The following is a 26987-nucleotide window of genomic DNA, read 5'->3' as shown; positions in this document are numbered from 1 at the left end:
CCCCGGGGCGCGGTGTCTCGGGTCTGCGGCCTCCCCCGAGCGGGGGATCGGCGTCCCCGGCTCGGGCAGCGCCGCAGGGGAGGCAGCGGGGCGTGAGGCGCGGCGGGCTGGAGTCGTGGGGCAGGCGCTGACCGCTGGCTAGCCCGGAGTTCTATGGGTCGGCGCTGTTCGCTGGGAGGAGAGAGAAACCTCAGCTGGCCGGCTGCCTCTGGGCCTGGCAGCGGGAGGGTTTCCTTGTCAGAAGAAACTATAACCTGCAGCTTTCCGCCCTGCTTGTGAAAGAGCTGATAAGTGCGCGGCGCTGGCCGCAGCTGTTGAGCCTTGGTGCAAAGGTAACGTGCCGTGATGGGTGTTGTGCTCTGCTCTGCTCTGGGTAGCACAGGTAGACAAAMCTGCTCTCGCTGTCCCTCGGCTGTCACCTCAGGACAGCTGCTTCTGTGGGGAAAGTGTTGTTCAGCAGACAGGTTTACTGGAAGAGAGTTTGGCATCGCTCGCCGAGTGAGTGACTCCTCGTGTTTTTACAGCAAAATGTGCTATTTTAGTGCTGTGCTCCTTTWGAGGTGATAGAGCTGAGTTCCTCATGCCGTGTTCACGTTTGCTGCTCTTCAGTGGCCACAGGGGTAGAAGTGTCAGAAACACTGGAGAGAGCACCTGTTTTCTGATAGTTCCAGTAAGTTTTATATCTSCTGGGAAGAAAAAGTATTTGGTTTGCCTTATTTTACGTTTCTTTGTTTTAAAAATATATTTTTGATAGTATGTTATAGGGAAGAAAAATATTAACCGGCAAATTACGTGTTTATGCAACATTTGCAGGCCCCCCGATCCCACCCATCTGGTTTTCAGTTTAACATTACGCAAAAAGGAAGTGAAATATTTGCTAATTTCTTTTTATTATTTCAGCGCTTTGTTACTGACTATTCCAGGCTACTGSTTCTGCTGAATTTCTCTGAATCTTGTCTAGTTCTTGCTTTTACATATGGGGTTGAACTAATACTTGTCGATTTTCATACCAGTGTTGTGGAAGTGAGTTGCCTGGTGTTTTTGTCGTGGGTGATCTGGACGGAGGGTTTATATTGACAAGCTCAGTAGGCTTTTTACATTGATCTAATAAATGTGATGGTGTATAGATACCCTTAAATCTGCGGTGCTTGACTGGCATGTGATTTGGTGATTATAAGTTGTGAACGTTTAGGCATCCAGGTGTTGGTAATACAGATGTCGGGGTTTAGTTTGATAGCTAACACCGGGGGTGTTTTTTTGGGCAGGTGAAGCGTTTCAGGAGCGTGACGGGCGAGGTAAAACACGCCTTTTGTTATGTTCCGGGGAGCGCAGGGACGCGGAGCCGCTGTCGGAGSCGCAGGGGTTAAGGCGGTGGGGTCGGCCCGGCAGCCGCCTCCAGTGAATTCAAACCGGGCGAGTGACGGGGAGCGTGGGGGCCGGGCCGGCTGGCGCGGCCGCTGCGGGCTTTGTTGGGGCCGGGAGCCATTTTGGGCTCGATGGCACGGCATGTGCCGCCCGGCGGGGATCGTGCCCTGAGCCCGGGCCGCGGCGGATGGCGGAGGAGCGGAGCGGGGGCGCAGGGCCCGGCCAGGCCCCGGCGCGGCGGSTGCGAGCGGGCCCGAGCGGCCCGGCCTCTCAGATGCTGTGCTGCAGCGGGGCCCTGGGTGTAAACAATGGACAGGCACGCTGATCGCTGCACCGCGGATGAATGTGTGGCTGGTTTTGGTCAGCCTCCCCTTTAAAATCCGTTTCAGGAGGTACAGAATGTGAATGTGTGGTGTTGATGCTTTGTGATGAACCTGTTTTTTTGTTGTTAGTGCTGTAGGTTGWCACCTGTGTTGGGGGATCTGTGCCATAATGCTCAATGGTAACATCTACCAGTTTTATTACTTGGGATTTTTTTGTGTGTGTTTGCTTTTGTGTTGYACTTTTAAAGGAATAATAATGTTTTGTGAATGTGTGTTTTAATAAAATGTTGATTTAGCTTGGAGCTCTTTGCTCTTCAGCCTGTTTAAGCTACTTAACTTGCTATGGTGAAACATCCTTTGTGGAGTATATTTACTTAGGAATTTGCCTTCYTTAACCAAAAATAGTGATTTTATTGGTTATTTGGAATAATAGTTGTAAATAAAAATTGAAATTACAAGTAAAAAATGGCCTGCTCTCAGGAACTGATGGAGTTGCATGCTTCAGTTTCATTGTTACTGATAGTTTACCTAAATCTGTTTAGCATTTGTGGCATTAAATRTATTAATTCATAGTGACTTAAACTTTCTTGGCTTTGAAAGGTGAGGATAGTAGAGGTTCTGCTTGAAGTAGTGGTACCAATATCTAAGACTTTAATTGTATCATTTTTTATCCCTTGTAACTCAAAAAAAATGACATGCTGTCTTGGATTTTTCTCATTCTCTAACAGGCTTTGGTAAATATTTCTACTCTGCCAGGGTCCCTTTTGTGAAATGGCAATTTACCACTTCCTTTGTCACAAAGGGTTTTCATGAGGAACTGCCTGGACAGTATGTCTGTGAAAGTTTGTGCAGCCCAGAAGCTGTAAGTGAGGGTTTGTGTCCGTCCCTGTGAGGTGCTTGTAGTGCATCATCAGTTATTTGGTGGTGCTCCCCCTGCCTTGTGATGCTTCTGTGCATAAAGGCCACTGGTGGAGCATCTCATCACCTTCCCTGGAAGCCAGGAACATTGCTGCTGTGGTACCAGGATWTTGTTGAGGCTGGCTGATTCTGAAAGTGACTGTCCAATAGACAGGCTTTGAGGTAGTAGTGCAGCCTCATGTCTCTCAGGAGCTTCCGAGTCCTTTAGAAACAGCCAAGGGCCTTGCGTGAAGGTAAATTCTGCTGCACTGATTACAGGAATCCATGAGCAGAGTCACAATCTGTCTTCTCCTGCCCTTCTGCTGTGCTGATTTATTATAACACAGATTCAATTTAATTGCAAGGGAGAGATAATAGTCAGGATGACTGTTGTGTCTGCTTCCCAAAAAACAGGCAAATAATCCAGCTGTCTCCTCTGCAGGAACATGGAAGGAAGTTGGCTTGTGAAGCCAACTGAAGCCCGTGTAGTGTCTGCTTGCATTCCAGCAGAACTGTGTGCTTCTCTTTGACTCTGGGCTGTCTTACAAAAGTGTTATTACTACTTGGGGGTTTTATATAACTACTGTAGTTCTTGCACTATGCATCCCGTAGAATTAGAAATAAATGTTTATGGGCTTCTAAAAAAGGGGGAAAGGCAATCTTGGAGTTCGGGCCTGGTAATGCTTTCAACAAATCTGTTACTAAAAGTCTACATGAAACTGAGTTCAGACAGATCTGTGGTATCTAAAGCAGAAAGGTGTTGGGCACCCAGAAGTGTTCAAACTGGAACTAAATACTATGCTTTCCTCTTGGCCAASTTTTGGATTTAAAATTTTCGAAATCTTTTATTAGCATGTCTCTTTCTGTTCCACTTGTGTATTAAAGTTTCATAAGCAAGAAGAATGATAATACATGAAAGGTGGAGTGCTGTTAAACATGAGGGAACAAATTAGAGTGAGTCAATGTCCTCCGCCTACCCTGTGTCTGTTTTGTAATAAAGATGTAGAATATTTCTAAATAGATYGRGCTGATCATTTGTTTTGAAGAGGTGGATAAGTAAGCTGTTGAACTAAAACTTAGGCTTAAAAAATRTCCAGTGTCATAGTAAATTCTTGAAGCTGATTTTTACAAACTGTGGTGGTCTTCTCTGAAGATGTTTTTCAAATTCTGTTTAAGTCAGTTAAGCCTGTTTTGTTGCTTTGAAAAATTAAGTAGAGGTTTCTCCCCTTGAGTCAGAATTAATTTTAGAGCATCAGACTAGCCGTAATGCAAACCAAGGGCCTGACTCTTCTGAGTGATTTCTAACTGTAGTGTTTAGATGGCAAACCTGATATCTTCACTGACGAGCTTGGTGCTATGAAAACCAGCTATAAATAGACGTATGCATAAGTACCTTTGAGGCTTTGCAGTTAGCACTGCCTTTGTCAAGCATATATTTTATCTATAATAACTTAATGGTACAATTAAAACCTTATCAAAGAAGAAATATTATTTACATTCTAGCATTTGATTTATTGAGAAATCAAGTTAAAGAGAGAACTGGTGGTGAGGAGGAAAAGAACAGGGAAGAAGCTGAGCCAATATGTTGTTTTTCAAACTCGGCTGTTGCCCTGCCCATATGGGCAGCAGAGACAGGGAGGAGCTGGGGAGTTACTCAAATCTCACTGGCATAGCTGAGCTTTCCATGTGGGAAAATATTGCTGGGTGTCAGAAGGATTAGCTACTGAGTTGCCGGTTAAAAAATAGGTTTTATGATGAAATGATGCGTGCTAAGCACGCACATCAACTCTTGCAGAAACTAAACAAGATTTTTCTACCTTGGGGATTAAAAATCTTTATTGGGATGAACCAATTCAAACAGATCAACCTTAATCATAATTTTCAATTTTAGTAGACATATGTCTGAGCAATCTGTTTTGCTATTCTTTAATGAAAATGCTGTCTGCTGTTATCAGCATCCCTCATCTTGAAATTCACTGTATTTCCGTTTCATTCCTGGGGAGCAATTGCTCTCTGGTCCCCATTTTGTATGGGCTAAATTGAGCTCCTGTTTGTTGATAAARTAAGGCAGCAGTTGTTACATATTTCAACAGAATTTGCTGCTCATTCTAGCAAAAGAATGAGACTGCTTTGCTAATACTTCCGCACTACTGATTTAAGCTTCCTGTAAACAAACAACAAATTTATATACAAGTTAGTGAAAGCATTATGGCTTCAGGAGAAAGGAAGTGAGCGTAGATGAAGACCACTTAATGGAAATGTGTTCCCTATAATTAAAAAAAAAAACGTAAATAGCAGACTTTATTTTTCATTAACCCTGCTTTGCATGGGAGGTGGCTGCATTCAGGAAGCTACGATGCTTAGGCCGGGAAGTTTTAATTTTTTAAAGTCTTCAGTAGTAATGGAAATATCCTCCTGCCTTACTGACCTCAGGATTTGGAGGCTACAGGTGGACTGACTAAGAGCATTTTAATGTTACATGTACAGATTTCTTTTCTAGCTGCCTCTGCCYGTACCTGCTTTTTGTCCCTATTTCTTATGCCTGTGTAGCAATACAAATGAGAACTCTTATTTCAGCTTAGGAAAGTGCATCTCCAAAATGAGGTACTTATTGATGTTCTGATTATCAAAATTGGCTGGGTATATTTTTGCCCTGGCTTAGGTATGCCATCACAATTGTGTGGAATATCTTTCACTGCTGTTGAAACAGGAGCCATAGATAACCTGAAGGTAGCCARCATTCTGCTTTGCTAACCATGCAAATGCAGGATAGCCAAACCCCTATTTGTTGACCACAAATAAGCTATCAAATAATCTTTTCTACAAGATTAAAAATGTTCTCTGRCTARTAAAACTGAGAAGGGGTGAATGYTTTTTGCAAACACTTCGAAATTGAGAGTCAAATTGGTCATAGTAACATAAGTAGTCTCCCATGCATCTCTGTARGTTTGTTGATATGACAACATCAGTTTTTATTTCCTTCTGAAAGCTGAAGCTGTACCTTTCAAAAACCCCATGGAAAGTTTTACAAATGTTGCTTAGGTGGTTTTGATTTGGTAGTTTTGGCCTTGGGTTTGTTGTTTTTKGGGGTTTTTTTTGKAARTGGATGGCACTCTGGAAAATGTGCCTAATTCTGCCCTATGAGTCATTTTGCAGTTGGCTCTTCTGCTAGGGCGTGTACTCAGTGGTTTTAATGACAGGAATGAATTATGTGAAATGAAAGATACTCTCTYACAGTTTAGTGGATGGTATTCAAAAGTGCTAGAGTAAAATGATTTGACTATATGTAAAAACTTTCTCAAATTTCATCTGCATTATCCTTAGTTGGTGCACTGAGCAAAGCACAGGCTCAAAACAAAACACATTGTGAAGAAAACTCTAAAACATGGCTATATAGTTCTTTAGATTTTTGTGCTTAGCCTCTTTTGGGGATACCAGTATTACTTAATTCCTGTGGAAGTGTTGTAATTTGGTTATGATAAGAGTTTGGCTCGTATTACTGTCATATTGCAGAGAACTTGGAAATAGCCAAAAATAGAGTATCATAAAGAAAGCCACAGTCAGAAATACCCTGAGCTTCCTGTAGTAATGATAAGGGATATCTGGCACTAGCAGCAATACTACTCCACCACTGAGAGCTCCATGTTTCTGGTAACAACTCTTTTACTTCAGTGCTTAATAACACAGGCTGAACAGTGCAAGGGCTCCTAGATTGACTTGATGTAATTTTAAGTCATTGCATTACTTTATTTTCACCTTTTACAGTATGATTTGAAACAGTCAACATGGACTTTTCACGTCTACACACGTACACTCCTCCCCAATGTCTGCCAGAGAACACTGGCTATACATATGCRCTCAGGTGAGAACCCTTTTCTTCTTGTAGAGAATCTGTCTGTTCTCTGAATTTTGCTAATCCTGGAGAGTTGAGCTTTCATGGTAAGTAGCTGACTTCTTTGAAGAAGTGGGCATTTTCTAGTGTGGTTTGAAAACAACTGCAATGTCCTAACTGGAGGAAAGAAAATGTTGAACTAACAGGACAATGACTAAGATAATGACTCAGTGTTTATTAGTTGCTATGAATAACTTGTGTCCGCCTAGTTACAACTGCTGTTGGATTTCTATAAATACGTCCTCAAAATTCTTCGATGTTTTGTGTCTTGTAACTTCGGTGTGTGATTTCTTTTGTTACTTGGGGCCACTTTCACTTTAAAATACTGATTGATGCGCACTCATTGCTGCTARTGTGGGACTTGGCTGGAAGTAACATATTGATTACTTCTTTTAGCAAAGCTGCAAATTGGGTGAATGTAAAATCTGTTCTAATGAACTTGGTTTTTTTGGTATGCTCTAATGAACTTGTTCTTCTTGTATCTTTGTATCTGACTATTACTAGATCGTTTTCCTTAAATCGCTTCAGTTTTCTAAAAGCTAACTGTAGTATGTTGCTAGGTGTTGTATTATATATTCAGAATAAGTGTTGTGATGCCTATTTTGAGGTTTTGAGTATTAATATAGCAGATTGTTGCTGTTTTAATCTGTTGAGCTTTTCCCTGCCATTATGAGAACTGTACTTGCTTCAAAAYGTATCAGTGAGCCTGAGTTACTAGTTTAACTAATTTTGAGTTTAAAAAAAAGATTGTTTATTAGGATGCAGTATGAGATTGCCCTTCTGTTTTCTCTGTATGTTATTATTATGTATTGTGCATTAAAATACACTATAAAGATTGGAGAAGACTTGGCTWCTCTCCAGCAAAACAGAAGTTGGCAAAACTGTGGCATTAAGAGATTACTGACTTAATACTCTTCCTTTTGTGTGCTTCAGAACTGTACATTTCCATTTTCCGTTGGGGATCATGGCTTTTTTTTTGTTTGTTTTTAGCTGTAGCCTGATGTCAGTAGTATTGCAAAATGTATATGTGTAGCATGTCATGTATTTTTATATTTATAGCTGTTTCTGCCCTGGGTCAAACAATATTTGAAGTCTGTGGAAAGGAAGAGTTGCTGATCAGAAATATTTTCATGTTGAAGTTTATTCCTTCTTACCCCTCACCTGTGTTTGTTTTGCTTATATTCTAATCTGGTTTATTCTGCCTTTGACAATTGAATCTTTGCAGAATCTTTCCTTTAAAGAAATTGGCTTGGGRTGTAGCTCTGCAGGAAGCAGTGCAGTGAAGTTTGATACCACAAAGCTATTAATAGAATTGGCTATAACTTATTAATAGAACTTACATTAATACTCACAGGGATCACAGCGGTAATGACAGCTCATAGCAGTAGTGCTTCTACTTTGTGCTTCTACTCTTCCGGCCCAAATCAGAAAAACATTGAACTGATATACCTAAATAATCTTTATCCTCCTCGAAATGCCAAACTTGTRAATCTCACCCACTCGTCAACTTGCTCTTATGACTGATCTTGTCTTTTAGCCACCATCTTCTGAGTTGTGCTGTCAGTTTGRGTGCCTTTAACACATCTTCACAAATAATGGGTTAAATCAATAAGAATTTGGTTTGATTTTCTGTGTCAGAGCATTCAGTTGGGATGTAATTTTCTGCACAGTAATTGAATTAAATCCTTTGAGGTTTTTATGTATGTTCTGGGACTGACTGAAGAAATAGCTCAACAACTCAAGGTAGTGTTCTTGGTTGCTTAATGTAAGTAATGTCCTCCTGGTTAGAAAGCCTATGAATGTTTTTATATTCAATATGTTTGTGTCCACATTAGAAGAAGCCTAGTTGTAGTTCTCTAGATGTATTGCATGTGCCTGTTATCCTGAATAGTCAAGAACATCACTGCCCATTTCATTCCAAGGAGTATTTATAAATAAATGACACTTTAAGTCCTTCAGACAAGCTATAGRCATGCTAAAATTGGCAGACCTCATTCTCATTCYACTTATAAATATACAAATTGAAAAATAACCCACTGAAGTCTAGGACATTCTTAATCTGTAGAAGCTCATGTGAAGGAGGAATCAAGCAGCTGGAAATGTAAGACTWGGTTCAGTCACTAGCTCTGCCAGCAGCCATGGGAGCTGTTTGCTGGGGGAAGGACCCAGAGTCTGCATTGTGTGCATGGGTTGTCCAGGAGTCTTGGTTAATTATGTCCCACCTTTACATGTTTCTTGGTTAGCTTACATATTGCATAGGGATACCACCAAGGTACAGGTTCATTTCTGGCCCTTGAAAAGAAAGGTAGTGTTCCTTTATTTAATGTAGTCGCATTTGTAGAAGAAAAATGGCTACATTCCACAGTGTGGAAAATGAGATGGCAAGTTAGGAGACTTCTACGTACTGTGCTGCTGACAGAGGACAGATAATGTGCAGAGAATTATTATCCTGCATGAGTGAGAGACAAGCTCCTTTCGTTAAAGAGGGAAAGATTCCATGTTGATTTGTTGGCTTTTTTGGGGTTTTTTTTGGTTTTTTTTGGATTTGGGTTTTTTTCTTTTAAGATAGTGGAGCCCAACTTCGGGCTATTTATTCAGCCCGCATTGATATAAATGCTCATTGAGATACTTGGTAACAGCAAGTGTTCAYAAACAGAAACAAATTGAGGCTGGTCACAGCTGTCAGCTTGTTCTGTATACTTTGTGTTCTTGTGAATTGAGTRTCTGTAAGAAACGTGGGGTGAAGATGAGGAAAAGCAAATGCATAGTGGCAAGTGTAAATAGCAAAACTGAGTTCTGAAACAGCTGTTTAGGGAGGAACTCAATAGAAAACTGTTGTGKCTCTGACCCTTTCAGAATAACAGCAGGAGGCACATTTAACCCATATTCTCACTTCACATCTGTCAGAATAGGAGTAATCTCTACTTAGCATTTTTGAAAACTGTAAAAATTACATTCTTTAATTGACAATTGGTTAAGTACATGAGAAAATGTGGTATTTCTTCTGCCTCTCCCAGCCTGAATGTAAGCAAGGATTAATAAGCCTAATGTATATAGTAATGTGTGCTGGGTTTGTTGAGTTGTGCTGGGGCTTCTGCCTTGCACAGGGTTGCACTGCACGTGTCAGTGTTACCAGGGCAGTGCAGTGAGATCCAGCACATGGAACCAAAGCCCTGCCATTGAATCTGTGCTCCTCTGGGCAATAGAAGGAGTACTCTGGTCAGACTCTGGTCTGGGCTTATGGGCTGAATGCCCAGCTGCTGCTGGWGCCATGGATGTTTACCTGCAGTGTGTTGTCTGGGTTAGTTTTTTAGCTTAAAGAAATGCAGTTGACATGCTCTGACAGCCCCATCTTACATGCTTTACTTTGCATTGTGAACAATAAAGAAACTCACTTCAAAAGCTCCACCTTGTCAGAATTACATCATTACTGTAAGTGTAGCTTCAAGGCCTTCTGATGTTAACTTAATTGTATGCCAAATTAATACAATACTTACTGTATTATTACTTTGTGATGTTCTGAGGTCTTTCATGATTGTGTGAGAAAATGATTTCCGTTAAATGGTTTTTACATTTACGATAAATACATTTTATCGTAGCTGTTTATATGTATTTTTTAAAGGAAAAGCTTCCATTTCAAATACAGGTTGCACTGTCRAATCTACTCATTCAGATCTAATTTGCTTGTGTGTTTTTGTTTGGGGAGAAGGAGCTGATGTTGTAAACAATTCCTTGCTTATCTCTTCTTTTAAAAAATCAAATGAAACCACCAGAAATTCTGAAGTGCTGTTACATCTTTGTAAATCCCCGTGGCCCAAGAAGTGACAGAGTCCTTATCAAAGCTGTCRTGGAGCATTTAATATTTGGATGCTGTGGGTCACAGGGCTGAGCAATTCTTGAACCTGATCTGCTGTGCAGTGCCCTGTGCCAGCAGCCTCTGCTCACTTACATAACTTAATGTTTCCTTTGGTTGTAAGTATGAGTATTCTGCTTTAGGCTAAATTTCTGCTTTGGTAAATGTATTTCCTACAGACTCCTCGGTTTAATCTGTTTGTGTTTGCCTTGTRTTGCTGCCTTGGCTTCACTGTAAGTTTTGATGGAGGCCCTGAGAGAATCACATGTCAAAATGTGGAGCTCCTGGGGTAAAAATATGGAAGTTATCTATGTGTAAACTTGCCTATGTAGAGAAAAAAACACATTAACATATTTAAATGTTTTTTGTTAGTTCATAGTTAAATATTTCTAATGGTTTGCATTAAATAAGGAATCTTTTTTAACCATTTTTAAAAAAGTAATGTTAGTTAAACTGAAGTAGCTGAGGTRGGGAAGCATTTAAGTGTCTTAAAGGGAGGAAGTTCCTACTTGTTGAGAGATGGAAAGTCAGAGTAATGTGGATCTTTGGATCTCAAAACAAGGACTTGGCAAACAAAAAATAGACAAAACTGAAAATTAATCTTTGCCTTGCAACTTGGGTTGTGTCATTTTTAATTTGCTGCTGGGCATAGTGATGAAACTGTGTCAAGAAATGCTTSCACTCTCAAATTGGTCCCAAAAGGATGAGTGCTTGCTCTGGCTAAACTTCAAACGTGGTTTCCATGGTTGTTGTTTCTTTTTGTGATTTGCTTTCTATTGTAGAACTTGTAATGTGAATTGCTTGGGAGAATCTTGAATATCTACACGAATCTAGATTATTTGGGTTATTTGGTGTATCTTGTGAGAATTGTACCATAACCCTGAATAAACTGCATTTAATAGAAGCTTGGACTAACTTGAAGAGCATATTTGTTACCAGGTTGAAAATTCCTCTAGTAACTTTACTGTTCTTATTTTACTGCAGTTCAAGTTATTCTTCATCTGCTTTGGATTTTGAGACTGAAAACAAAATAGATCCAGTGTTTGATTCACCCAGAATGTCACGGCGTAGTTTACGGTTGGCTGCTGTAGGATACAGTAAATCAGATGATGGACAGAGTGATTCCCTTCATGAAAGCTCCTATGCTGGAAACATGTCCTTCAGAGATCAGTCTAAGTAAGCATTTTTAGTCATCACAAGTTAATCCTGAATCCTACTGTTTGAACACAATAATGCAAACAGATTAGCTACAGATCTTACTTTTTGTWCTTGGTGTTTATTGCCACACTTTGAAATTTATGTTCAGTATGTGGTTTGCAATGAMAATTTTTTACAAAAATCCTTGTAAAATTATAGTTGCTTAAAGGTGAGRYCTTCACATCAGTATTGGAATTACTGTTTATTCATTCATTAATGAAGTGAGAGATWAAGAGAAATTTGTGTCTTTAGTGTTGTATCTTACTTGCCTTTGTTTKTTTCTTAGGGTGGTAAAGCAACGCAGAAGTACRAACAAACAGTCTGGCAGTGTAAGACATGTGCCAAGGAAAAATCTGTCCAGCTCATCTATTTTTAGCCAGAGCAGTTTCAATAGCCATGCCACTGATACATCARTGGTATCCACTATATTGGATGAGTCTCTGATTCGGGAGCAGACAGAAGTTGATCATTTCTGGGGTAGGCAACGATTGCTATTGCTTGTACWGTGCAAACTGGTTGGTTTGGTGTGTATAAATTTATGATCTTTATCTGAATATGTTTCTCTGATGGACTGCAAAATATGTTAAATACTAACCATAAAGTGACTTCCTTTGAAGTCTTAAAATTAGTGGGACTTTTWACTTGAGTTTTTCAGATACTGTAATTCAATATAGGTCTTTCTTACACTTAGAACCAATTTTTTTTTCCCCTTTGCAGGCCTTGATGAAGAAGGCGACCCCAAAGGTAACTACACTTTGCTTTTCCTTCCACATCTTTTCTATGCAAGAGCCACAGTGTTGGCAGTACTGACATGGATGTTCTGGGTGTTGTACTCTCTATTTCCAGGCAGTGACACCACACTGCTGCAGGGGAATGGGGGCATAGCAGCAGCAGAGCTGCAGCCCACGCTGAACGGCTACACGTGCAGTGACTGCAGCATGCTGTCAGAGAGGAAGGAGGTCCTCACTGCCTACTCMGCTTCCCACGTGCCATCCTCCAGGATCTACACTAGGGACAGGAGCCAGAAACATGCATCTAGTAAGTTACTCTTGGGTTTTATCTGCAGTACAGTTCAGTGGTTCATTTCTGTGCAGTGTCATTTAAGCGCTTGTCCTACCCTGATAAACTTGCCAGTAACTGAATTCTAGMGACCAACTTGTATGAAATACCTTTTTCTGTATCAGTTGATAYTTTATGTATTTGTCAGCTTCTGATATATAATTATCTACTGATTTTCAGTGCTGCTGTAGGAATTAATTATAAAATGAAAATGCTCTGATGTCTTAAGTTACAAAATTATTTGGCAGCTAGCACTGATTTTAAGTATCCTAATCTGACATTGGATCTRTGTGGCTCTATGAAGTTTTTGGTTGTGGTTTTCAGATGGAAACTTTCTGTGCTTTTTCTTTTATAATTTTTTTATCCCTTACATGATTTGATCTTTCAAGACTGAGCAGAATTGTTACTTTGCAGTGCTTCTGCTATCGAGGTAATCTCTGAGAGGGTTTTCTACTTCCTGCTTCATTTTTTCCTCTCCTCTTTTAATCTTGCAGCTTCCTATAGTGTTTCTAAAAGATAAACTTCCACTACATGAAAAAAGGGAAAAACAGATTCCAAATAGTCACTAGAGTGACTTCATTCCAAAAGTTTGAAAATTGAGTCTGTATAAGCAATATGCTGCCTGTCCAAGACAMTCTCCATTCAGGGGGTTGTTTTCCTCACTGTTGTTCCTGTGTCTGCCTGCCTTTTGACAGCATCTGGAGTTACTTGATCATTGGTAGTCCTCAGTTACCACAAACGATTTGTTTCTTTAATGACCTTGAATTGGAAAGGAACCAATTTTGCAATTCTGTAGGTTTGTTAATCTCGAATTAAGTTAGTTTGTAGTAGCAAGAAATTAGTTTAGTTTGGGCTATRTGATGTGGCTTCAAATGCTTTGAGTCAAGTGTTTCTTTTTAGTAAATGTGTAGCACAGAGTAGAATTCTTTTGACTTGTCACAGCCAGCTACTTAAAATGGTACTACATGAAAACTCTGTGCTCCTGAGTTTGTATTCACGTGAGAGGATTTTAATCATCTTTGTACATTCCTTTGAATCTAGAGGTTTGGGTTAAATTTTGGAGCCATGTGGGTGGAAAAAGGTGCACACAGATTTTTGGGATGTGGCTGAGTGTAGAACAGTGGTGGGTTGTGGCTTTGTTCCTGTGGCTCTGCAKAGGGCTGTGTCTCTAGCACTTCAGGCAGACCACTGTAGGAACTTCCTCTAATGTAACAGCAGGRAAGGTGGTGAACAGCCCTCACTCTTTCAAATCCAAAGTAAGAATGCAGTATGCCTCTTTGGAGCTGTGACCCCCAAAATCAGGATCAGCACTTCACGTCAGTGAGGAATCCCAAGTTCCTTAAGCAAGGAATTTATTGCTGTTTAGAGTCCTGCATTTTCACTAAGCAAAGCTGTTCTTGCTGAAGTTAAATATTTTGCCTTGAAGTCCTTATCCCTAGGGTGTATAGKTCTTACAGAAGCATCCATGTAGTATCTAATACACCCAGACTTTCAAACCACRCTTGTTGAAGTTTTCTACTCTTGGCTAAAGACTTTCTATGCTTCCTCCTCACCCTTACACAAGCTAATGGTGACCAGAGAACAGAAGTACCTATTTCTGTAGATGAATAATTTGTATTCGCACTGTTTTTTTCAATAGGAGGAGCGTATTTCTACATGAGTAAGATTCTACGATTGGTCAAAAATACTGCAGCATCTTTTGCATCACTATTAGTGCAACTATTTCAAATGGTTTTGCTGAAGCTGGGTTATGAACATAAAGGTACCTTTTCAGTTGTCTTCCTTGGTCTCCAAACAAAGACAGAGTGTGTGTATTGGTTTTTCTTCCTTATGGACTTCATCTTTGGCACTGCGGTGTTCTTCTGTAATCTTTGCCTGACTTCTGTCTTTCTTAGTTTTTATTACTACTTCACTTGTGCTACACTTTTTCATGCCTTTCCTCTGTTTTTAAAAGTATCAAGATTCCTTTATACAAGATCTACATGTTGACTTTCACTAGCAAGTGGTAGAGAGTAATTTTTAAATTGAGAAACTTAAGTTGATCTTTAAAAACTGCTGTGACACTATCAAATTCTAATTTTTCAATGTCTTTAGGTCTCTCTTACTACCCTTAATCCTGCTGTGCACTTAAAGCTTCTTTAGATCTGTCTTGCAAAACTCAAACTGCTCTCATCAMTTTGCAGTACTTTAAAGCACATCTTGTTTTCCCTGAAAACACTCATTTCTTCTTTGGTGCTTTCTCTTCTATAATACCTGCTCTACAAGTGAAGTTAAATTGCCATAGGCAGAAGGTAACTGATTTTTGCATGTGAGTAGAACTTTGCTCTCTTCCTTCTCTCTGCTCAGAGCCTTATAATTGCTAATACTTTCTTCTTCTTTTAACAAGTTTGTTAAAAATCAACACAAATATGTAATGAATGGTTGACCCATTTGATGGAACGTTGTGAACAGGAACTTACTTGATGAGGGTTGGTTGGGGTTTTTTTTTTTGTTTTTAATGAACTTGGCTATCCGAAAAGAAGCAGGATTTTTTTGAACCAAGAAAGCCCCTGATATTTAAAGAAGAAAGAATAAGATTGAACAGATTAGGCTTCTTCCTCAATCATTTTTCAGGTTTCCTGTGAGTAACCTGACTTTAGGTAGTGAGCCAAGCTAATGTAGTTAAAATCTGTGTATATCAAGGGCTTTGAACTTGAGAATTCCATGTGTGCTTTTTCAATGTGTTGCAGCTCACTCAGACTACTGTGGTAGCATGAATGTAAARGAGTTCTACAGAGAAGATCGTCATCTTGGAGTGAATGAGGAATCAATATGTAAGTACAGTGATGAATTTTGCCTCAGCCTTGGGCTGTACACCTGGTTGTTGCTGTAGTAGTAGTATCAGACAGCCCCTGACACTGTGGAAGGTACAAAGTAAATATTTGGTTTGCAGCTTASATGTAGTGGGGGGATGGTGATCCCCGTACACTGTGGTATTTCCCCCAGCAAGTTTCCTTCCCCTGAAGTTTGCTTAGCAGTTTTTGGGTTGATAACTGATGATGTGAGATAACTTTAACAGGTCTGTATTATAACAATCTTGACTCAATCCTGGCTTTATCRAATTAATCAACTGTTACCACAACCAACAGGTGATGACTGTAAGGGGAAGAAACATCTTGAAATACACTCCACAGACCACATGCAATCCTCATGGGCTAAAAGGGTAGCAAGGACCATTTGGCACACCTTTTCTTCTGCAGGTTGATTTGGACATTTTTGTTTGCTTTTATTTTGCATTGCAATCTCACAATGTTAATCATACATGTTTTTCGTTGGGTTTTTTTCCCTTCCTTCRTCTGTCAAAGTAGGGTGAAAATGTAAAGTGCCTAGACAACTAACTTCCTTAACACCTCTTCTCTCTGACTTCTTGCCCTGATTCTGGCTTTTGTACAAGTGTGACAGGCTGCTTACCTATTAGGGAAGACGAGATGTAGGGTAGTGTGCACCTGGTATGTTAGAAGGAACAAGTCAGATTGTTATTTTATTGCACTTCAGGGGGATCTGTGTACTTGATGTGTTGAAAAGATGACTTTAAATGAAAGCAAGGTATGAGATACTGGTGTGCAGATTATTTGAATAAAGGGGKTTTAACATTTTATTTTTGTTCTAGTGATAGTCAATTTTTACAGGAATCTGATGTAGGGATACAATCTACCCTGTGAGATGAGTGTTCCCTAGCTTGAATGACAGAGGCATCAAGGATCTGTTGAATGCTCTTAATTCAGCAAAGGAAAGTGATTTGGGACACTTCAGTCACCTAAATGATTTGCAAAATATTGGGTTGGTATATGTATAATCCCTAGATTTATCCAGATGTATCTGCTAATCTAAAAGTGTGGGATTATTTTCTAAACACRTAGTGTGTAGTTTGTTCTGTAGAAAGGCCAGTGCTAGTCTTGTATACAGTAGTTGTTGGCCTCAGCAGGCTTTAAGTTACAGCATTTTATTCCAGTGCATTGAGTGGGAGGTTTTGGTGGTGGTAGTTTTGTTCTCTTCAAGAGATACAAAACTGGCATACTGAACATCCTTGGGAACACTCATCTTAATGAAAATTTACTGCTTGTAACTTCTAGCAGAGAATACTTTCTAATATTTATCCATATTTCTTAGACTTTGCTGGAATTTTAAATTTTTAATAGTTCTCACTTCTGCACAGTAACCCAGATAATGAACTTGATGTATAATTTTGAACAAGTATGATGCTTTTTAAGTAATGATGAGCTTAAAGCTTGCTTTTATGGGAGTACTTTCTTGCTCTGTGCTACACTTTGCATGGCATTGTTAGATAAAACATGTTACAAACTGTWAACTTTGATTTTRGRAAAGTGRTATTCCTCARATGCTGTTCATTCTGTTTATCTCTGTCCATGAGAATTCAATTTCTAGATTGGTTCAGTTTTACTTGATTTCGTATTTATTAGTGGCTTGCTTTGCTTTAAAGTAGTGAAGAATCAAGTTTGAGATTACTGAAAGGTAGGGTTTAAAATTCTGCAGAATGTAATGGGCAGAGGATTGAGTCTGTTTTACTGCATGTACTGAAAAAAACCTTCAGCACCTTTGTGTCTGTTACCACATGGAGTTAATTTGTTATAATCCAGGTTACTTTATGCTTCACGTGTTRCAAACAGTGGGAGCAACGGGATGGCTTGTGTCACAGAAGGTGTTGTCTCTACTTTGGCTGGCCATTCTTTCTCCAGGTTACTATTCTAATCTGTGTGTGTGTGTGCATTGCCTGTTCCTTTTGACAAACTAGGAGTCTGCAGGAGCTTACACTAATTCAGCTGTGCTTATGCTGTAGCTTTTGTATGTTGAAATGCATGTGCTRCTTTATTGACCAAAATAAGCTTAATGAGAGGGTATATTTCTGTTCACAGGCATAACAGGAGACTAACTGACTGTTTCATGAGGGAATGAGTGTGTGAATAGCACTGAATATGGGGTGTCAAGACTAAGGGGGTGTGTTTGGTTTGGCAGTCACTTCCTATATTGGTATTTCTCTTACAAAAAAACTGATGCTGCTAATCTGTGCATTTCCTGGAGCATACTGATTTCTCCAGTGTGTGATAACTTGTGTTCAGACATTAATGYTGGATTTCCAGTGAGGTAGAATTATCAAAACAAATGAGCATTTCATCTTTTTGCATGGCTGTTATCTTGTTGAGTAGCTGATGTTACAAAGCTGTCATATTTATGATATCTAGATGTCAATAAACTGCATGCATTGCCTTACTCATGCATTTCTCCACTCTGCAAAGCATTGCTGGCCACAACTGCATGTCCCTCTGCTTGTTTTTTTTTGAACATGTGCTTCAGAGATTACATTTCACAATTCCACCTTTTTGTCTTCTAGGGAGGGCAGCTTCTGGCATGTTCAGGTTACTTAGAACTGGGTGGTATCAACTTGTTACTCTGATGTCTTTGCTCAAGGTGTTTCTTGTAAGAAGGTGTGTATCCTTTGAAATAACTGTTTTGTGAGCAAGTTATTTACCCAGTTATAATGTAAAACAATAAATTAYGGTGAATATATTCTTTCTTGTAAATTTTCCTCTTTCTCTAGATGCCTTCCAAAGAACTACAGGTGGTTACTGTTTCTTATCCCACTCCTGTTTCTACTAGGTATGTAGATACTCTTGAATGCTTGATTTAGAAACTTTAAAGCTGGCTTGTGGTGATTTTTGTTAAGACTGGAGTAGTGTGCATTGTGTGGCACCTGCCTTGCAAACTGAAGGTGGCTTGTGTCCTTAAAAAGGACATTTGTACATGAAAGCTGTCAGAAGGGAGACTTGAGCACTTGTTGCTTTTTGTTTCTGTTCCAGGTCTGTGGTTCTGGGGGCTTAATGGCTTCATTTCATTATTACCTCCATTGAACTGGACAAGGAGTGATAGAATACAGAAAACAGATGATTCTGTTCGAGTTCCTGAACCACAAGATGATTCTTTTCATTCTGTGCAGCCTCCAAAGGTAAGGGAGAACAGTCTAGGGAAGAATTTGCATTTATTTTGAGACCTCTTAACTCCTATGTCTTCAATATTTTGCAATAACCACTTGTTGCACAAGAGTAATGTAAATAAGTTTCTTGATTTTTATATATTAAAGCATTATCTTTAATCTTTAGGATACCATAAATATCTTTGACTTCGGTCGTATAAGTGAGCTGGAAAAGCAAATGGCCTTCGTGTCTGACAGATGCCATGACCATAGCAAAGAATATAACAAAGTGATGAGCCTACTCCAAAATCTTCAAGATCAGGTTGCCAAGATGAGTGACAAAAGTGAAACAGTGATTTTAATAAAAAATGTGATGAATCAATATCTTTCAGATATGAAATTGGAGGAAAAGGTAAGACAGTCAGTTATTGATGTTTCCTGATACTGATCAAAGTGTTCTGTTTTACTAATGCAGATTGTCAGCAATTTGACTGGAGGATTCTTTTTCTGCTCTAGAATTAACTGTTAGGTAGTAAGTGCCATGGAGTAGTTGTGGGCATTTGTTCCTCCTTTTTATTGCTTTTAATTAATCCTTAATTAAAAGGATTAATTCCAGACAGGTGGCCTAAGGTAAATTCCTGCATTGCTGGATTTATCCTSTTTCCATACAGATGGTGTAGGAAGGACTAGTGACAAAGCAGAGATTTTGTGGTAAACTTTCCTGTGTATAGCCCGTACTGCTGCTGAATCAGACTTCTGTATTTATTACAGATTCTGTAATTTCTCACACTATCTGCAGGATAAGTCACTTAGGCATTCAAAGGATGGAATGAAAATTACACTTTGCAGAAAATATTAATGATGGTTTTGTACTCCAAAAGAAAATACACCCSCTTTTTCTTCCCTGTTTTTTAAGACTGACTTCCTGGCTTTACATAAAGAACATGAGGTGCGCATCCAGATGCTGGAAGACCTTCTTAGAAAACTCTCTGAAGAATCCAAGGTATGGAAAGTGAGCTTTGCTGACTTGATCTAATTGTAACCTGTTGATAAAACAGACTAAGGTTTTTATTTGTTATCCCAATGACTAGTTTCCTCTACTCTAGCTGTTACAGTTCCCTAAGTCTTAAAACTTGTTTGTCTTTTTGCTCCTCCTCCCTGGAGWGGGTTCCATTCCAAAATTTAAAAACTATTCCCTTGACCAGTGAGGCAGGTTCTATTTGGAATAAAACTTTGTTMTACTGAGGCACAAACATAATTGTGAGCACAGTCCCGTACAGGTGGTGCTAAAATTTACTTTCATATGACATTCTTTATCCCCTTTCTGTCACTTGTATTTCTTTGAGTATGTTAAAACTTAACTTTTGTGTTTTTAGGACATCCAGAAGGAGTTTGATGCAGCCAAATCAAAAAAAGTGAGGTATAAGCACTTTTCAAATATATTCTGCTGTTTCAATCCTGATACCAACTGGCAGTGATTTGCATGTTGTTCTTTGCAGTGTAACAATGCTTTTCTTGTGTCAATTAACTGACCCTGAGGGTTTGTATTGTCAGCAAGAGCACTTCTGTCTTATGCTGGATTTCAGCTGTGGTGCTGAATATCAGCACAGTACTCCACTCTGGTGTGGGGACAGCYCTAAACTACACTTTCACTAGAGAAATCTGTTTATATAGTGGAGGAGAATGAGGGTCTTCTCATGATGTTATAAATGCATTAGAATTTTCCTAAAGATCACTTAGTGAAATATGCAGTAAGWGCTTTTGATGGGCTTTATATTTAAATTCTTGAATTATATAAATTCTAASTTTCATCTCTGTTTTTTGACTTGTCACCTGTACTACTTTCTGCTCATGTACTTTGTAATACTGGAATTAAATCTTTAGCTCTTTAATAAGAGGTTTTCCCATTTAAAAAATGAAAAGAAACTTGCTTACTGAATTGCCATTTAAATTAGAATTAAATGTAAAACGGCTTTAGAATGATGGCTGACACCTTTTTCCACAGGATTCAGTGGACACTGATCTATACTGGTGTATACTCCATATATGAGTTGCTGTTTGTAACTCAGCACTGCCTCTGGAGTTACTCTGGTTTGAATGAGGTAGCCTGAGACTGGCTCTAACCAGTGGCAAGCTCACCCAAAGCTRGACTGGTTTGCCAGAAGCCTTTAAATTCCCCAGAATCTCTATATGTTTGGGTACTAACTTGTCAGCCTGGTGATAACCTAAAGTCATCACTGCTGGATTTGTCCATCACTTCARAATACTTCCCTTTGAAAATATTAATTCTAAATATGCCTTAAAAACATCTTGAGAGAACTGTAAGTTCACAATACACTTTGTGTGTATTGTGGTGAGCAACTGAACTAGGAAAGCCATTTGTATTAGACAATAGTATATTCTCACACCTTTGGAACTGGATGGAATGATTCAAACTACTCTTTCCTAATGATTGACTCCTTGTTTTTTGTCAGAGATGATGATCAATATAGTCAACTTATATCCAAAATTAAAAAGCTGGAACTAGAGCTGTCTCAGATGAAATCGGAGCTGTTGTCTGGGGAGAATGTGAAGATGAGTTGTGAGAAAATGGATGTCATTCATGAAAAAGTAGGTTSTACAACTTCTGTAACTGTCCCAGTAAAATTTGGTATTACTTGATTTTGTTCTCTAACTTTCTTAAAATGCTCTCTAATCAGTAATATGGGAGGAGTATTAATCTTAAAGAATGATAGTGTTCCATGTAGGTTTACTGTGAATTTTTCCATTACTGCATAACCCTTTGCTAGACAGGAGTTAATCGCTTGTTTTCTACAATAGCAGGGGTTTGCATGTAAGTTATGATATCGTAGCAGCTCTCTATTTGCTGTTGATGTATTTTGCTAACCCATGGGAAAACAGAAAAGAAACTTAATGTAAAAGCAAGCTAGGTTTGTTATCTGAGAGTTGTTGTTAAAAAATTATTCTAAGTTCTTTTTAAGCCTTTTAAAAGGCCTGATTGGAATGCAGCCAACAAAATGCAACAGTATTGATATGGGATTRTCCCCTTTGACTTAAATACTGACTTGTGATAATGCTCAAATACAGTCTAGCTATGTGCCTGTTGTATATTTATATCTATATATATATATATATTTATAAAAACTAATAATTATAATTGTTAATGGCTTCTTCTAGGTAGATGCCCAGGTGAAAGAATCTATCAAGCTAATGCTGTTTGGTGATCATCAAGAAGAGTTTCCTGAATCACTTCTCCAGTGGCTTACCTCCAATTTTGTTAGCAAAAGTGATCTGCAGACTTTGCTGCGGGATCTTGAGTTGCAGATCCTCAAGAATATTACTCTCCATATGTCWGTCACAAACCAAAAAGTAACATCTGAAGTAGTTACAAACGCTGTGACTAACGCAGGGATTTCTGGAATCACGGAAGCGGTGAGTGAGTTTTAAGTTCCCAAAAGTTCAGATAAAACTGGGAAGAGTTCTTTTATGGGCTTTTTGTGGAACATGACTATCAACATAAATGTYAATATATTTAAGAAATGCCAGGAACATCAACTGAAATGGGGAGAACTATGGAAAATGCTTTAGTGTATTGTTACAGCATTGCTTGTTACCTGTTGTGAGCACCTGTGCTTTTTCAAAGTGTGCTGTCTTGAAAAAGTGAAGAATTCCCAGGAAATAAGTATACCAAAAAATGTAGCACAGAGTCTTAGGAAGAAAGAATGCAGCTTTTAAAGAAATCAGCAGTCAAGATGTAGTGTGAACTCGTATTCTAAGACAGAGAACCATGCATTAAAAGTGGCCTCRGCCTTACAGAGGATTTCAAAGACTTGTGATGAAGTGCAGGATCTCAAAAAGWTGCTTGCAACTTTACAGATATGTATATATCAATTATTTTATCACTTGATCTTATTTAAACATTTCTCCTTCTATTCCCTTGCATGTGTACACCTGTAGCAAGCRCAGATTATTGTAAATAATGCACTGAAACTCTACTCTCAAGACAAGACTGGGATGGTGGATTTCGCCTTGGAATCTGGAGGTAAATAGTAGAGGAAACACCGTTTTTACTAGTCATGCTGTTAGTAGTAATTACTAGAAATGTTAAAAGGAAGAGTAAAGGTTAGTAGAACATTCTTGTGAGTTGCTTGATCATCAGATTAGTACAATCTGTGATGGTGTTTACAGGGCTGTATGTCAGCCTAGGAGTGCATGGACAGGAACAGAATAGTTCTCAACATGGCTACAGCTGGATAAAAAAGAAATGAGCAACCTTTAATTTGTTCTTAAAATAACATTGTACATGATAGAACCATTGTATTTCCAGAAAATTAGTAGATTTTAACAATATCTTTAATCTGGTATTCATTAAGCTTTCTATAAATCTCTGCCTTGATTACTCATCCCTTCTTGAAGACATTTATTTCTGCAAATCTGGTCTATCTTTTTTGAGGTGGCAGCATTCTGAGTACTCGCTGTTCTGAAACCTATGAGACCAAGACTGCATTAATTAGCCTCTTTGGAATTCCTCTGTGGTACTTCTCTCAGTCTCCCAGRGTGGTGATTCAGGTAATTAAAGGCCAAGTAAACAAATGAAGCAATGTTATTTTGTGTTGAGTGATTTGGATGGCTTTTTGGGTGCTGGGTATACCTCTGTAATATATTAGGGTACTTCGAACTAACTTCCCAAGAGTGGGATTCTTCTGGTCCCAGTTTGAGTCTTAACTCTATTAAAGCTAAGACTCACAGGAAGCTTGGGTGGTGCATTGGGTTTGTGCAGAGTGTGGAACTTGGAGGGTTCCTGTTWACAAGTAATCTCAAGGTAGGTCTTCAAAACATCACTGGTAGCTCAGGTGGATGTGGTGTCTTCCCAAAGAGTTCCACCCAGGAGATTTCTGCCCCACAGTAAAACTGTCCCTAAGAATTCAGGATTCATTACAACTCTTTATTACAATTTTAAAAACCATTACAAAACACTTGTAGCATTGCTTTTATTGTTATGTCCCATCTTGTTCTCTCCATCTTCCTTCTGTAGCCGGACATGTATCCAGGAAACTGCTGGGCTTTCAAAGGATCACAGGGCTATCTTGTGGTGAGACTTTCCATGAAGATCTATCCAACTGCCTTTACATTGGAACACATACCAAAAACTCTTTCACCAACAGGAAATATCACCAGTGCTCCTAGGAATTTTTCAGTATATGTAAGTCTGTCTCTGACTTTARGTTGATGTTTGTACACATAAAGAATGTTTGTGTTACATACCTTGGAAAATAGTAACTTGAGGGAGGACAGCTTGGTAAACTGTTTCACTCATTGCTCTTAAAAATTGGGTATTTTTTCATGAGCTATGAGATTAGGAATAAGTGTTGAAACTAATTTTGGGTGAGTTGTTTCTTTACTCTTGCTTTATACGGTAGTAAACACTTTGGAGGGAGATAATGGCTTTTTATTTGGTCTAGTTCTTCCATGTACTGTTTCATCCTCCCTCCCCTTCTTCCTCTCTACGCCCACTATCCCTCCCATTTTGTCTCTTCACCTTATCTGTGATGTGCCTTAAATATTTTTTAAATTCATTTTACCCAGCATCACAGTTGTGTAGGCAGGATTTCAGAACAGAAGAGACCTCAGGCTTCATCAGAGTATAGTTATGATATCTGAGAACTTCTTGTCAATCTTCTTTAAAAGTTTAAACAGTCACCTGCAGGCATCTGAATTGTGGTTTCAACCTTGATGTTCTCTCATTGTTTGTCCTGAGCAGTTTACATTGTAYTGTGATAAGGGTTTAGCCATGGAAATTAAGGGTTTTGACCATGAAAACATATAAACAGCACAACTATTTACAGGCCAGGAAGCTAGAGCTGTGCCTGAACTTTAAAATATATGGGAAACATTCAGATCCTGGCTTGATAGACCTCCAGGTGCTGTCTCTTGATACTCTGTTATGTAGACATGCTTCTAATTTTGGTTTGGTTGGAAATTTGACAGAAGCAAAAATCTTTCTACTGTTGTTACAGGGTCTGGATGATGAATATCAAGAAGAAGGCAAGCTTCTAGGAGAGTATGTGTATGATCAAGAAGGGGAACCACTGCAGATGTTTCCAGTGACGGTAAGTCTGGATTAAAAGATTTAAAGTGTCAGGAGAAAGTTACTTGAGCAGTGACAGGAAAAGGCCTTGTTCTTATTTGGGCACTGCAGAAGATGAGATAGGTTTTGAGGCAGATACATTCTAAGGCCTAAATAGCTAAGAGGGGAGGAAGGTTTGTTGCCATGTGGGCACAAATGGTGGGAAGTTGCTGAACATATGAAGGGTGTGTTCCATGCTGCTTCAGACTCACTTGTACATAATTGTGAGGCAAGGAGGGTTCTGTTCAAAGGGACAGAAAATTCCCAAGGCATAAYTTAGTTATTGACTGTTGGTACTTTCAGGAACCTAAAAAAGCTTCAGTTACAGCTGTTTATACCAGAAACCTAACACTGCTTTGTGTGTTTGCTTTTCCTCCTCCAGGAGAAAAATGAAGATGCATTCCAAATAGTGGAGCTGAGGATTTTCTCCAACTGGGGCCATGCAGAGTACACCTGCCTTTATCGGTTCAGAGTGCACGGGAAACCTGCYGAGTAATCCACACTACAGCTGGGGGTGGCTGCTTTGTACATTTGGATCCTAATCTGTATATACTGGGAAGCCTACAACACTGGAATCTGTAACGGACGAGGATGCAAGATACCCACTGCAGAACTATTGATCCTCTGATAAAGGCAGAAGACTGTCAGCAGAAATGTATAAAAAAMCAATTTTTATTTGCTCTAAGGCTCAGCTTGTAATTGCCATTTCGCTTCATATTTCTGTGTCCATGCTGAGAGAAATAATGCATGCAAACAGCTCTGGTTCATAAAGCCCAGTTGGCAAACAGGTGACACGTATTTTATTACAAATGAATGTATAGGTTTTTTTAAAAGAATAAACCACACTTTCTGCAACTAGGAATCTGTTCTTTTTTAATCCAGGACTTAACTGCATACTCATGCTAGCTTGGCAACGTAAACCAAGAACTGTGGTACATTTTGAACACTGACTGTGGCTAAAGGTGTCCTTCAGTTGACAGTTGGTTTTGACCTTTTTGGTGGATCCAAAAGGGCTTCTTTGCTACATGTTGAATTTAATAAATACTACTGTCAGGGAAAGCTAACACAACCAAAACCAGTTTMAACACCAGCGACTGAGAATGCTTTACTGTAATTTGTGGCCGTGAATTGCTCTAAAAGTCAGGGATCACTTCAAATAACTGAAGTTATTTTAAGGGTTTTTACCATGGCAACTTGGCCAGTTTGTTTTGTTTTGGTTTTTTTAGTGTCAATTCCAAATCGACCTTGATGTACTGACTGACTGGCACAGAGCTGATAAGCCTGCTAAATTGCTCAGTAAACACTGCTATACAGCAATTGAACTACCTTAGTTTGTCAAAAGYGATGTCTTTGGGACAAGATTTCCTTAGACTGGTTGATTGTTATACTCCATAAATGCTGTACTCTGAGAATTGGGTGTGTGGAAAACAAGCCTCAAGTAATTCTCACTGCGTCACATTTACAAGAGGGATTCGAGCTCAGCGCTGCTGTGTGCAAACACGGGCATTCCTGATCTTCCCCACAAGCCTTAGTCGGGTACCAGATGAGTAGAGTTRCTCTTGGAAACAACATTTCCACGTAGAACGAGATGAAACTGCTTATTCTCCCCCTTAGCCTTGCTGCTTTGAAGATCCTTTTTGGAAAAAGATTCCTRAAATTTACTCGTATGCAGAATTTTTACCTTGCTGTTCTAGTGCATTTTGTAGTTCCACAGAACTGTTACCACATGATGGACCTGCTGACTGGTTTTCTCAATTGAGTTTATGTATGTTGCACAACAGTCCTCGAATGTTTGAAATACAAAAGTCTCCATGTGAAGAACTGTTTTTCACTCGACCTAGAGACAGAACCTATGGCCTACGCAGAGGAGTAGATTGACACATGTACAGGTGTTTTCATATTATAGGTTACATATTTAAAATTAGAATTWTCCTGTATAAATTGAAATTAGGTAGCTGGGGGGGAATATTTTGAATAACACTAACTTATTTTTAAAAAAAAGCAAGATAGGACTTTGTGCAATGTATTTTTGTAAATGCTTTTCAAAATGTCTGTTATTCTTTGCTGCCTCCAAACTGACAAGATGCTATTGAGATGTTTAAATAAAGAGTTTTAATTTTTGAAAGTGCATGTAATACTTGAAACAAGAAATAAAGCTTCTTTTCTGTATTTTTTTTATCAGCTGCCTAAATAAGTGAGAAAAAAACGGTGATTTAAAAATTTCTGCCACCTGGGGCAGGGGTGGGGTGATTTCAGTCAGGCTTTTACAAGGGGCAGGGTCACAAAGATGCAAGGGGCAGATCCAG

The 26987-nt window shown here is 39.1% G+C and overlaps 1 protein-coding gene across 6 annotated transcripts; it reads left to right on the top strand.

Moving 5' to 3' along the window:
* The first annotated feature begins 32 nt into the window (after nucleotides 1-32).
* Nucleotides 33-26850, top strand: SUN1 (Sad1 and UNC84 domain containing 1). Of its 6 annotated transcripts, none has more exons than XM_057382240.1 (23): nucleotides 33-332; nucleotides 6351-6447; nucleotides 11315-11506; nucleotides 11814-12004; nucleotides 12245-12271; nucleotides 12374-12565; nucleotides 14226-14348; nucleotides 15316-15399; nucleotides 15715-15825; nucleotides 17224-17322; nucleotides 17976-18069; nucleotides 18183-18241; nucleotides 18442-18587; nucleotides 18742-18966; nucleotides 19471-19557; nucleotides 19931-19974; nucleotides 21029-21168; nucleotides 21736-21986; nucleotides 22512-22596; nucleotides 23008-23123; nucleotides 23590-23757; nucleotides 24572-24664; nucleotides 25064-26850. In XM_057382240.1, exons 2-23 carry the CDS (start codon nucleotides 6371-6373, stop codon nucleotides 25175-25177), a joined length of 2718 nt encoding a protein of 905 aa, XP_057238223.1. In that variant the 5' UTR covers nucleotides 33-332; nucleotides 6351-6370; the 3' UTR covers nucleotides 25178-26850. The 6 variants fall into 6 exon arrangements, with proteins under 6 accessions (XP_057238223.1, XP_057238226.1, XP_057238225.1 ...); XM_057382239.1 differs by lacking the exon at nucleotides 33-332 and adding an exon at nucleotides 1480-1757; XM_057382243.1 differs by lacking the exon at nucleotides 6351-6447 and having other exon boundaries at nucleotides 37-332.
* Nucleotides 26851-26987: the final 137 nt, after the last annotated feature.

This window comes from Malurus melanocephalus, unplaced genomic scaffold (genome assembly GCF_030028575.1).
Source record: "Malurus melanocephalus ecotype Western Australia unplaced genomic scaffold, MMel_1.1 scaffold_557, whole genome shotgun sequence".
NCBI classification, from domain to species: Eukaryota; Metazoa; Chordata; class Aves; order Passeriformes; family Maluridae; genus Malurus; species Malurus melanocephalus.
The sequence above is the reverse complement of the archived record's forward strand: the minus strand, read 5'-3'. Positions and strand labels throughout refer to the sequence as shown.